At 40.3% G+C, this 15,000-nt stretch overlaps 1 protein-coding gene across 1 annotated transcript in view; it reads right to left on the bottom strand.

The window, feature by feature from the left end:
- The window catches only part of LOC311230746 (liprin-alpha-2-like), a gene marked incomplete at both ends in the record, with an annotated part of 40,140 nt that overhangs the window by 22,603 nt on the left and 2,537 nt on the right, over positions 1-15,000 (bottom strand). The window contains 2 exons of the mRNA XM_084317105.1: positions 3,670-3,834; positions 8,234-8,335. Of these exons, the coding sequence (XP_084173231.1) occupies positions 3,670-3,834; positions 8,234-8,335 (267 nt within the window). The remainder of the gene's footprint in view (positions 1-3,669; positions 3,835-8,233; positions 8,336-15,000) is intronic.

Below are 15,000 nucleotides of genomic sequence, written 5' to 3'. Positions count from 1 at the left end.
GAGAGAGAGAAAGAGAGAGAGAGACAGAGAGATAGAGAGAGACAGAGAGAAACAGAGAGAGAGACAGAGAGAGACAGAGAGAGAGAGAGAGAGAGACAGAGAGAGACAGAGACAGAGATATATATAGAGAGAGATATATAGAGAGAGACAGACAGAGAGACAGATAGAGAGAGACAGAGAGAGACAGAGGCAAGAAACAGAATACAACCACCATAAAGACTGTCAACCATACAAGAAATTCCTTCTATAATGTACTGATTTCTTTTGTTTCCTCTGTTTGATTGTTTTGTTTTGTTTGGCTTTGGCAATGTAAACGCATGTTTCCCATGTAAATAAAGCCCATTTGACTTCCCAATCACTGAACAAGAGCTGAAATCAAAACTCCAGTGCCTTAAAGCTAGAATGGCCTGTGGTACAGATGGCATATTGAATGAAATGATTAAACACAGCTCTGAAAAATTCCAACTGGCTATTTTTTAATTATTCAATTTGACAAAAATGTTTGGCTATTTTCCTGATGTTTGGAATGAAGGACTCATAACCCCAATATTCAAGAGTGGAGATAAAGGAAGAAGGGCTTTTTATGCCATCAAAAGGAAAATTCCAATTGACATCCCAATTAGGACCTGGCTCAAAATCCTTAATTCTGTAATATAAATCCAATAATATTATATGGCAGTGAAGTGTGGGGTCCACTAACTAACCAAGACTTCCCAAAATGGGAAAAAACATCCATTAGAAGTACTGCATGCAGAATTGTGCAAAAACCTACTTATGGTTCACAGACACACTGCCAATAATGCATGCACGGCAGAACTTGGCCAATACCCTCTAATAATTAAAATTCAAAAGCGAGCCATCAAATTGTATACACACCTCCAATCAAGTGACCCCCACTCCTACCACTACAAAGCCCTTCAGAGCCAAAAGATGAACCCAGATAAGAGTCCCCTCTGCCAGCTAGTCAGAAATCTCTGCCCACAAACACCAGGGCCTCAGGACAGACACCAAGCAATCTGGCCCAACCAAATAATCTCAAAACAAAAAGACAATTATATAGAATATTGGAACAAATCAACCAAATCTCAAAGTAAATTAGAATTCTATTTGACCCTAAACAGAGAGTACACGGTGGCAGAATACCTGACCACTGTGAATGATATAAAATTAAGAAAGACATTGACACGGTACAGACTGAGTGGACATAGCCTAGCCATAGAAACAGGCCGTCACAGGCAGAACTGGCTGCCCAGAGAGGCCAGGCTGTGTTCATTTTGCCATCAGGGTGATGTTGAGACAGAACCTCACTTCCTACTATACTGTGAGAAATATAAGGATCTAAGAGAAGTTTTCTTTGATAAAATAAATAAAATTGATCCACAGTTTATCCATCTCCCTGACCTGATGTGGGGAGAAAAGTCAATGTACAGCACTAGCTGCAAAATATGTAGATGTTTGTCACACAATAAGAGAACAAGCTTTGTAAATACATGTATCTGAGTGGTTACACTTGTAAAATGACTACCCGATCGAATGATTATTTTGTAATTGAATATGTTTCTGTTGATTGTCTTTACTGTTATTACTAATATTATGGTATTTTATTGCTTAACTCTTTCCGTGCCACTCACGAGATATCTCGTGTTTTTTATAGGTGGTTGAAAGCCACTCACGAGATTTCTCAGAATTTTTTTTTTCTTCTTTTTTTAGCGACCTGAAATCATATTGCATCACTCGAGCCTACCCGAGTATAGCCGAGCTGCGCCGGCGATCATTGTGGAAAAAAGCGCCCCCTGTCGTCTCCCAGATGACATAAGTGATTTTGGAATGGACTCAATGAAAATGAAAGGAATGGAAAAAAATCCGGTACTCCACATTTTCCAGTCCACTGATCCAGCCGGGGTTACCACAGTTCATTCTGGAACCTCAGATCCCCGCTGATCATGGAGTTCTACTGTATCGCGTTGGATCCATACACGTATCGATTTTTTCGAATGGTGATCAGGAATTGGAATATACCAGTTTGATACCATCTGATGTCAGGTAAGGACTCTATGTTATCAGTGTTAGGATAATCAGAGTAAGTTTGATGAAGTTATAAGCTGTTTTGTGAAATGTCTTCTTTCGGTTTCACTGTAAAAGTCCATGAGGAAATCAACGGGGCGATTATCCGCGCGCGGCTCGAATGTGCTTGCGTGCACGTATAATATTGATCATCTAGCGTTTATTTGAAAACTATTCATAAAAAGGCCGACGAATATCAACGTTGTGGAATATTCCAGTAAAAGGCGATTTTCATAGAATGCTCCAGAATGAGCTGTTTTTTTATCTGAAAACGGGTGCTTTTCTAAATGCTCTGAAACGGAAATGCCGCGATAAAAAAACAATCTGCCTTGACAGCACTGACTGGAAAATAGTCTTTGATAATGTGATGGGCAGATTAGACACATAGCCATAATTTAAAACATAGATTAGGCGATATTAACGTTAACATTGGCGCCGATGGTGGCATTCAGCCGGTAAAAAGGAAAACCCGGCGTGGCGCTCAAAGTGTTAATATATATGTTATTGTTTGTATGTTGAACTTGCTTTGGCAATAAGTATGTTAATATTTCATGCCAATAAAGCCTATTTGAATTTAATTGAATTGAATTGAGAGAGAGAGAGAGAGAGAGAGAGAGAGAGAGAGAGAGAGAGAGAGAGAGAGAGAGAGAGAGAGAGAGAGAGAGAGAGAGAGAGAGAGAGAGAGAGAGAGAGAGAGGGGAGAGGTTAGCAGTAAGATAAGGGGGAGAACAACGAGGTGTTGACATCATCAGGCTTCATCAGGCTGTAATGAGGTTACCGATCCCCATCATTCTTTACACTAAGTGGCAGTAATGCAGACAATTCAGTTCCAAACACCACCGGTGCAGTTTCCTCAATGTGTCTCTAACGCTAGCAGTGGGAGGATCCTCATGGCGTGCACTGTATACACATTTAAAATTCACAGGATATTCACTGTATTATTTTACAATTACTTTTGTTTCTCTACTTTAAGTGTAAATGCCATAAAAATACAGTAAATTACCTTTTATCAAAATAGTAACCATTAAATAAAGGTTGTAATCTGTAAATGTATTTGATTTTACTGTAGACAGTAAGTATTTGGAAACCATTGATGCCAGACATTTACCGTTTTCTTGCAGCTTTTTTTCTTACAGTGTGTGTGGTGTCTGTGTGTGTATCTGTGTGTATACTTTCTCATCCAGGACTGTGTGTGGTGTCTGTGTGTGTATCTGTGTTTATACCTTCTCATTGATGGCTTTGTGGTGTGTGTGTGTGTGTGTGTGTGTATCTGTGTGTATACTTTCTCATCCAGAACTGTGTAGTGTCTGTGTGTGTATCTGTGTGTATACTTTCTCATCCAGGACTGTGTGTGGTGTCTGTGTGTGTATCTGTGTGTATACTTTCTCATCCAGAACTGTGTAGTGTCTGTGTGTGTATCTGTGTTTATACCTTCTCATTGATGGCTTTGTGGTGTGTGTGTGTGTGTGTGTGTGTGTGTTGTGTGTGTGTGTGTGTGTGTGTGTGTGTGTGTGTGTGTGTGTGTGTGTGTGTGTGTGTGTGTGTGTGTGTGTGTGTGTGTGTGTGTGTGTGTGTGTGTGTGTGTGTGTGTGTGTGTGTGTGTACCTTCTCGTCCAGGGCCTTGTGGTGCTCGAACAGGGACTTGAGGGCCTTGAGAACCTCCACCTCGCTGGAGACGCCCGAGGGGGGCGGGGCTTGTCTCTTCACCACCGTCATCCTCAGGGAGCGCTCGTGACGAGACACCAGGCACTCCAGGTGCTCCAGGAGCAGCTACACACACACACACACACACACACACACACACACACACACACACACACACACACACACACACACACACACACACACACACACACACACACACACACACACACACACACACACACACACACACACACACACACACACACACACACACACACACACACACACACACACACACACACACACACACTCATTTTAAAGAGATGGGGTTACATGCGACTGTAGAAGCCCAGAGCATGGAGCACCTCCTTCCTGTCCTCTGTGAGGTGGACCCTGAGTGGACCTGGGACTCTAAGAGACAGACCTGGGACTCTAAGAGACAGACCTGGGACTCTAAGAGACAGACCTGGGACTACACCAAGAGACAGACCTGGGACTCTACACCAAGAGACAGACCTGGGACTCTACAACAAGAGACAGACCTGGGACTCTAAGAGACAGACCTGGGACTCTACACCAAGAGACAGGACCTGGGACTCTACACCAAGAGACAGGACCTGGGACTCTACACCAAGAGACAGGACCTGGGACTCTACACCAAGAGACAGACCTGGGACTCTACATCAAGAGACAGACCTGGGACTCTACATCAAGAGACAGTGAAGCACCTATCACTCTACAACAAGAGACAGTAAAGCACCTATCACTCTACATCAAGAGACAGTAAAGCACCTATCACTCTACATCAAGAGACAGTAAAGCACCTATCACTCTACAACAAGAGACAGTAAAGCACCTATCACTCTACATCAAGAGACAGTAAAGCACCTATCACTCTACACCAAGAGACAGTGAAGCACCTATCACTCTACAACAAGAGACAGTGAAGCACCTATCACTCTACACCAAGAGACAGTGAAGCACCTATCACTCTACAACAAGAGACAGTGAAGCACCTATCACTCTACACCAAGAGACAGTGAAGCACCTATCACTCTACACCAAGAGACAGTGAAGCACCTATCACTCTACACCAAGAGACAGTGAAGCACCTATCACTCTACACCAAGAGACAGTGAAGCACCTATCACTCTACATCAAGAGACAGTGAAGCACCTATCACTCTACACCAAGAGACAGTGAAGCACCTATCACTCTACATCAAGAGACAGTGAAGCACCTATCACTCTACATCAAGAGACAGTGAAGCACCTATCACTCTACATCAAGAGACAGTGAAGCACCTATCACTCTACATCAAGAGACAGTGAAGCACCTATCACTCTACAACAAGAGACAGTGAAGCACCTATCACTCTACAACAAGAGAGACAGTGAAGCACCTATCACTCTACAACAAGAGACAGTAAAGCACCTATCACTCTACAACAAGAGACAGTGAAGCACCTATCACTCTACAACAAGAGACAGTAAAGCACCTATCACTCTACATCAAGAGACAGTGAAGCACCTATCACTCTACATCAAGAGACAGTGAAGCACCTATCACTCTACAACAAGAGACAGTGAAGCACCTATCACTCTACAACAAGAGACAGTGAAGCACCTATCACTCTACAACAAGAGACAGTGAAGCACCTATCACTCTACAACAAGAGACAGTGAAGCACCTATCACTCTACATCAATATACAGTAAAGCACCTATCACTCTACAACAAGAGACAGTGAAGCACCTATCACTCTACATCAAGAGACAGTGAAGCACCTATCACTCTACATCAAGAGACAGTGAATCACCTATCACTCTACACTAAGAGACAGTAAAGCACCTATCACTCTACATCAAGAGACAGTGAAGCACCTATCACTCTACATCAAGAGACAGTAAAGCACCTATCACTCTACATCAAGAGACAGTGAAGCACCTATCACTCTACATCAAGAGACAGTGAAGCACCTATCACTCTACATCAAGAGACAGTGAAGCACCTATCACTCTACAACAAGAGACAGTGAAGCACCTATCACTCTACAACAAGAGACAGTGAAGCACCTATCACTCTACACCAAGAGACAGTGAAGCACCTATCACTCTACAACAAGAGACAGTGAAGCACCTATCACTCTACATCAAGAGACAGTGAAGCACCTATCACTCTACACCAAGAGACAGTAAAGCACCTATCACTCTACATCAAGAGACAGTGAAGCACCTATCACTCTACATCAATAGACAGTAAAGCACCTATCACTCTACAACAAGAGACAGCAAAGCACCTATCACTCTACATCAAGAGACAGTAAAGCACCTATCACTCTACATCAAGAGACAGTAAAGCACATATCACTCTACATCAAGAGACAGTGAAGCACCTATCACTCTACAACAATAGACAGTAAAGCACCTATCACTCTACAACAAGAGACAGCAAAGCACCTATCACTCTACATCAAGAGACAGTAAAGCACCTATCACTCTACATCAAGAGACAGTAAAGCACATATCACTCTACATCAAGAGACAGTAAAGCACCTATCACTCTACACCAAGAGACAGTGAAGCACCTATCACTCTACAACAAGAGACAGTAAAGCACCTATCACTCTACAACAAGAGACAGCAAAGCACCTATCACTCTACATCAAGAGACAGTAAAGCACCTATCACTCTACATCAAGAGACAGTGAAGCACCTATCACTCTACATCAAGAGACAGTGAAGCACCTATCACTCTACATCAAGAGACAGTAAAGCACCTATCACTCTACATCAAGAGACAGTGAAGCACCTATCACTCTACAACAAGAGACAGTGAAGCACCTATCACTCTACATCAAGAGACAGTGAAGCACCTATCACTCTACATCAAGAGACAGTGAAGCACCTATCACTCTACACCAAGAGACAGTGCAGCACCTATCACTCTACAACAAGAGACAGTGAAGCACATATCACTCTACATCAAGAGACAGTGAAGCACCTATCACTCTACATCAAGAGACAGTGAATCACCTATCACTCTACCTCAAGGGACAGCAAAACACCTATCACTCTACCTCAAGGGACAGCGAAGCACCTATCACTCTACACCAAGAGACAGTGAAGCACCTATCACTCTACCTCAAGAGACAGCAAAGGACCTATCACTGGCTGGATGTTATATAAGCTGAACAGCTTCGTATGATGGACACCAAAAGAAGACGATTTTAAAGACAGGATGGGCCGAAATGTCCTAATTTTTTACAGATCTGCTGTAACTCATCTTTCCACGCTTGTGGGCCGCGTGTAGCTTATTCCCAGCGGAAGAGTACGTCGCGTGCTTCCGCGTTTTCTCTGATTGGCCATGACGCCCATGTGACCACGGCAGCGCGAGAGAGCTGCAGCGCGGAAATAGGCTGTCTATTGCCATTCTCTAAGACAAACTCTAACCTTAACCAGCTCCTTAACAGCGCCTAAACTTAACCCTTCTAACCTTAACCAACTCCGAAACAATGCCTAACCTTAACCTTAATGCCTAAACTTAACCGGCGAAAGAATGCATGTTAAAAAAAAAAAAAAAAATTGAAGGGATTCAAACTTGTCACCAACGGACCGCAGGACCGCAGTGCTGCCATTTGAGCTAAGTGTCGAATGAAAATCATCAGGGATTACGGCTACATAATGCCGCAAGCTCTGCCGCAAGCTCTGCCGCTCCGCTCTGCGGCTGCCGCGCCTGCCGCGGGGCGTGTCGCAGCCAATCAGGGAAAACGCGGAAGCACTCGGGCGTACTCTTCCTCTGGGAATAAGCAATAAGCTTGTGGGCCACTCATACAAGAATATAAATATTAGAGTACACATGCAGACACACACACACACACACATACAGACACACACTAGGGCTGAGCCCAAACGTTCGAACCTTGCAGATTTTTTTATTTTTTATAAAAAAAAAATCTAATGTTGATTTAGAATTCGAATGCCAACGTAACGAACGATCGAACGATCGTTACGTTGGCATTCGAATTCTAAATCAACATTCGATTTTTTTTTTTTTAATAAAAAATATAAAAATCTTTTTTCCCCCCTATTCATTCTGTTTAAACCAATGGGGTTTTTCTTCACAGTTGCAGATAAAGATTAGGCTACACTAATATTATAGTATTAAAACTGATGAGTTATATTCATTAAAAAAAGTTGATTTTATTGATTTAGTTGGGCTGGGGCTTCTCCCTGGGCTGGGTCTGGGGCTGGAAAGTTGATTTAATAAAAGAAAAAAATACTAATTTAATCAGATTAATCACTTTATTCAAATTGAGGATTTAGTTTGAGGATATAAATTTTTTATTTTTTTATTTTAATAAATATATATATATATTTTAAATTGAAATTTTTTAAATTAAAAACGAAGGTTTGACCGTCCGTTCGAAAAAACCCTGACGACGTTCGAATCCCAAAAACAGGCTTCGGGGACAGCCTTAACACACACACACAACCGCTCCCCACACGGACACACACAAGACGTACCCTGGTGTTGTTCCTCTCGGCCTTCAGCTCAGAGATCTCCTCCTCTTTCTCCAGGAGCTGCTCTCGACACACATTCAGCTCCTTGGTCAGCGTGGCGAACTCCTGTAACACACACACATGTACAGTACACACATTATAACACACACATATACACACATTCAGCTCTTTGGTCAGCGTGGCGAACTCCTGTAACACACACACATGTACAGTACACACATTATAACACACACATATACACACATTCAGCTCCTTGGTCAGCGTGGCGAACTCCTGTAACACACACACATGTACAGTACACACATTATAATAACACATGCATATACACATACATATTGTAGAATAATTGTCCCCTCCCCCCAATCTCCCAGCGTTGTCTCTCACCTGATACAACCCCCCCCCCCCCCCCTCCCCTCCCCTCCCCTCACAGACGTGCTCCTCCCCCGGAACCCAAAACAATGCCCCCCCCCCCCCCCCCCCCCCCCAACTCTCTCTCGGGTATATAATGTGTTCAACTTTGTGTATCGCAAGCTCTCTGTGGGTACGCCCGGCCAGTATCCACTCGGAGTCATCCAGCTATATAATATGATAATAAACCTGTGTTTAACCAAGTCTATATTTGACTAAGTACATTCATTGATCCGTTATATTCCTCTACAACACACATTATGAACTCCTCTAACACACACACACACACACACACACACATATACACACATTATAACACACACATATACACACATTATAAACTCCTGTAACACACACATATACACACACATTATACTACTGCTAGAGGAACAATACTACTGCCAGAAGAACAATACTACTGCTAGAGGAACAATACTACTGCTAGAGGAACAATACTACTGCTAGAAGAACAATACTACTGCTAGATGAACAATACTACTGCTAGATGAACAATACTACTGCTAGAGGAACAATACTACTGCTAGAGGAACAATACTACTGCTAGAAGAACAATACTACTGCCAGATGAACAATACTACTGCTAGAGGAACAATACTACTGCTAGAAGAACAATACTACTGCCAGATGAACAATACTACTGCTAGAGGAACAATACTACTGCTAGAGAAACAATACTACTGCTAGAAGAACAATACTACTGCTAGAGGAACAATACTACTGCTAGAAGAAACAATACTACTGCTAGAAGAACAATACTACTGCTAGAAGAACAATACTACTGCCAGATGAACAATACTAGTGCTAGAGGAACAATACTACTGCTAGAAGAACAATACTACTGCCAGATGAACAATACTACTGCTAGAGGAACAATACTACTGCTAGAGGAACAATACTACTGCTAGAGGAACAATACTACTGCTAGAAGAACAATACTACTGCCAGATGAACAATACTACTGCTAGAGGAACAATACTACTGCTAGAAGAACAATACTACTGCCAGATGAACAATACTACTGCTAGAGGAACAATACTACTGCTAGAGGAACAATACTACTGCTAGAAGAACAATACTACTGACAGAAGAACAATACTACTGCTAGATGAACAATACTACTGCTAGAAGAACAATACTACTGCTAGAAGAACAATACTACTGCCAGATGAACAATACTAGTGCTAGAGGAACAATACTACTGCTAGAAGAACAATACTACTGCCAGATGAACAATACTACTGCTAGAGGAACAATACTACTGCTAGAGGAACAATACTACTGCTAGAAGAACAATACTACTGACAGAAGAACAATACTACTGCTAGATGAACAATACTACGGCTAGAAGAACAATGCTACTGCTAGAGGAACAATACTACTGCTAGAGGAACACTACTACTGCTAGAAGAACAATACTACTGCCAGAAGAACAATACTACTGCTAGAGGAACAATACTACTGCTAGAGGAACAATACTACTGCCAGAAGAACAATACTACTGCTAGAGGAACAATACTACTGCCAAAAGAACAATACTACTGCTTGATGAACAATACTACTGCTAGATGAACAATACTATTGCTAGAAGAACAATACTACTGCTAGAACAATACTACTGCCAGATGAACAATACTACTGCTAGATGAACAATACTACTGCTAGAAGAACAATACAACTGCTAGAAGAAAAATACTACTGCTAGAGGAACAATACTACTGCTAGAGGAACAATACTACTGCTAGAAGAACAATACTACTGCTAGAAGAACAATACTACTGCTAGAAGAAAAATACTACTGCTAGAGGAACAATACTACTGCTAGAAGAAAAATACTACTGCTAGAGGAACAATACTACTGCTAGAAGAAACAATACTACTGCTAGAAGAACAATACTACTGCTAGAAGAACAATACTACTGCTAGAGGAACAATACTACTGCTAGAAGAACAATACTACTGCTTGATGAACAATACTACTGCTAGAGGAACAATACTACTGCTAGAAGAAAAATACTACTGCTAGAGGAACAATACTACTGCTAGAAGAACAATACTACTGCTAGATGAACAATACTACTGCTAGAGGAACAATACTACTGCTAGAGGAACACTACTACTGCTAGAAGAACAATACGACTGCCAGAAGAACAATACTACTGCTAGAGGAACAATACTACTGCTAGAGGAACAATACTACTGCCAGAAGAACAATAATACTGCTAGAGGAACAATACTACTGCTAGAGGAACAATACTACTGCCAAAAGAACAATACTACTGCTTGATGAACAATACTACTGCTAGATGAACAATACTACTGCTAGAAGAACAATACTACTGCTAGAACAATACTACTGCCAGATGAACAATACTACTGCTAGATGAACAATACTACTGCTAGAAGAACAATACTACTGCTAGAAGAAAAATACTACTGCTAGAGGAACAATACTACTGCTAGAGGAACAATACTACTGCTAGAAGAACAATACTACTGCTAGAAGAACAATACTACTGCTAGAAGAAAAATACTACTGCTAGAGGAACAATACTACTGCTAGAAGAAAAATACTACTGCTAGAGGAACAATACTACTGCTAGAAGAAACAATACTACTGCTAGAAGAACAATACTACTGCTAGAAGAACAATACTACTGCTAGAGGAACAATACTACTGCTAGAAGAACAATACTACTGCTTGATGAACAATACTACTGCTAGAGGAACAATACTACTGCTAGAAGAAAAATACTACTGCTAGAGGAACAATACTACTGCTAGAAGAACAATACTACTGCTAGATGAACAATACTACTGCTAGAGGAACAATACTACTGCTAGAAGAACAATGCTACTGCTAGAAGAACAATACTACTGCTAGAGGAACAATACTACAATACTACTGCTAGAGGAACAATACTACTGCTAGATGAACAATACTACTGCTAGAAGAACAATACTACTGCCAGATGAACAATACTACTGCTAGATGAACAATACTACTGCTAGAAGAACAATACTACTGCTAGAAGAAAAATACTACTGCTAGAGGAACAATACTACTGCCAGATGAACAATGCTACTGCTAGAGGAACAATACTACTGCTAGAAGAACAATACTACTGCCAGATGAACAATACTACTGCTAGAGGAACAATACTACTGCTAGAAGAACAATACTACTGCTAGAGGAACAATACTACTGCTAGAAGAACAATACTACTGCTTGATGAACAATACTACTGCTAGAAGAACAATACTACTGCTAGAAGAAAAATACTACTGCTAGAGGAACAATACTACTGCTAGAAGAACAATACTACTGCTAGATGAACAATACTACTGCTAGAGGAACAATACTACTGCTAGAGGAACACTACTACTGCTAGAAGAACAATACTACTGCCAGAAGAACAATACTACTGCTAGAGGAACAATACTACTGCTAGAGGAACAATACTACTGCCAGAAGAACAATACTACTGCTAGAGGAACAATACTACTGCTAGAGGAACAATACTACTGCCAAAAGAACAATACTACTGCTTGATGAACAATACTACTGCTAGATGAACAATACTACTGCTAGAAGAACAATACTACTGCTAGAACAATACTACTGCCAGATGAACAATACTACTGCTAGATGAACAATACTACTGCTAGAAGAACAATACTACTGCTAGAAGAAAAATACTACTGCTAGAGGAACAATACTACTGCTAGAGGAACAATACTACTGCTAGAAGAAAAATACTACTGCTAGAGGAACAATACTACTGCTAGAGGAACAATACTACTGCTAGAAGAACAATACTACTGCTAGAAGAACAATACTACTGCTAGAAGAAAAATACTACTGCTAGAGGAACAATACTACTGCTAGAAGAAAAATACTACTGCTAGAGGAACAATACTACTGCTAGAAGAAACAATACTACTGCTAGAAGAACAATACTACTGCTTGATAAACAATACTACTGCTAGAGGAACAATACTACTGCTAGAAGAACAATACTACTGCTTGATGAACAATACTACTGCTAGAGGAACAATACTACTGCTAGAAGAAAAATACTACTGCTAGAGGAACAATACTACTGCTAGAAGAACAATACTACTGCTAGATGAACAATACTACTGCTAGAGGAACAATACTACTGCTAGAAGAACAATGCTACTGCTAGAAGAACAATACTACTGCTAGAGGAACAATACTACAATACTACTGCTAGAGGAACAATACTACTGCTAGATGAACAATACTACTGCTAGAAGAACAATACTACTGCCAGATGAACAATACTACTGCTAGATGAACAATACTACTGCTAGAAGAACAATACTACTGCTAGAAGAAAAATACTACTGCTAGAGGAACAATACTACTGCCAGATGAACAATGCTACTGCTAGAGGAACAATACTACTGCTAGAAGAACAATACTACTGCCAGATGAACAATACTACTGCTAGAGGAACAATACTACTGCTAGAGGAACAATACTACTGCTAGAGGAACAATACTACTGCTAGAAGAACAATACTACTGACAGAAGAACAATACTACTGCTAGATGAACAATACTACTGCTAGAAGAACAATACTACTGCCAGAAGAACAATACTACTGCTAGAGGAACAATACTACTGCTAGAGGAACAATACTACTGCTAGAAGAACAATACTACTGCTAGAGGAACAATACTACTGCTAGAGGAACAATACTACTGCTAGAAGAACAATACTACTGCCAGAAGAACAATACTACTGCTAGAGGAACAATACTACTGCTAGAGGAACAATACTACTGCCAGAAGAACAATACTACTGCTAGAGGAACAATACTACTGCTAGAGGAACAATACTACTGCCAAAAGAACAATACTACTGCTTGATGAACAATACTACTGCTAGATGAACAATACTACTGCTAGAAGAACAATACTACTGCTAGAACAATACTACTGCCAGATGAACAATACTACTGCTTAGTGATGCACGATATATCGGCCGCCGATATAATATCGGCCGATATGGCCGTTTTTTTACACATCGGTATCGGTCCGATATCAAGATAGGACCGATATTAAAAAAAAAAAAAAAAAAAAAACTGTTTTAAATTTTTTTTTTTTTTTTTTATCTTTTTTTTCTTCTTTTTACATGTTTTGGCCTTAAATAGTTTCAAAATATCAGTCATTTCTGAAAATAAGTTACAAAAGTAAAAAAAATTATGCGTTTTGGAAAATAGCTCTTTATTTGATTATCATAAAAAAGTGTTTTCTATACAGAGATATCGACATCGGTAAATATCGGTATCGGCCAGAACAGCAATATTAATATCGGTTATCGGTATCGGCCACAATTTTCACATCGGTGCATCACTACTACTGCTAGATGAACAATACTACTGCTAGAAGAACAATACTACTGCTAGAAGAAAAATACTACTGCTAGAGGAACAATACTACTGCTAGAGGAACAATACTACTGCTAGAAGAACAATACTACTGCTAGAAGAACAATACTACTGCTAGAAGAAAAATACTACTGCTAGAGGAACAATACTACTGCTAGAAGAAAAATACTACTGCTAGAGGAACAATACTACTGCTAGAAGAAACAATACTACTGCTAGAAGAACAATACTACTGCTAGAAGAACAATACTACTGCTAGAGGAACAATACTACTGCTAGAAGAACAATACTACTGCTTGATGAACAATACTACTGCTAGAGGAACAATACTACTGCTAGAAGAAAAATACTACTGCTAGAGGAACAATACTACTGCTAGAAGAACAATACTACTGCTAGATGAAACAATACTGCTGCTAGAAGAACAATACTACTGCTAGAGGAACAATACTACTGCTAGAAGAACAATACTACTGCTAGAGGAACAATACTACTGCTAGAAGAACAATACTACTGCTAGAAGAAACAATACTGCTGCTAGAAGAACAATACTACTGCTAGAGGAACAATACTACTGCTAGAAGAACAATACTACTGCTAGAGGAACAATACTACTGCTAGAAGAACAATCCTACTGCTAGAAGAACAATACTACTGCTAGAGGAACAATACTACTGCTAGAAGAACAATACTACTGCTAGAAGAACAATACTACTGCTAGAGGAACAATACTACTGCTAGAAGAACAATACTACTGCTAGATGAACAATACTACTGCTAGAGGAACAATACTACTGCTAGAAGAACAATGCTACTGCTAGAAGAACAATACTACTGCTAGAGGAACAATACTACAATACTACTGCTAGAGGAACAATACTACTGCTAGATGAACAATACTACTGCTAGAAGAACAATACTACT

This window comes from Notolepis coatsorum (assembly GCF_963971535.1).
Source record: "Notolepis coatsorum genome assembly, chromosome: 6".
In the NCBI taxonomy this organism is placed as follows: Eukaryota; Metazoa; Chordata; class Actinopteri; order Aulopiformes; family Paralepididae; genus Notolepis; species Notolepis coatsorum.
The sequence above is the reverse complement of the archived record's forward strand: the minus strand, read 5'-3'. Positions and strand labels throughout refer to the sequence as shown.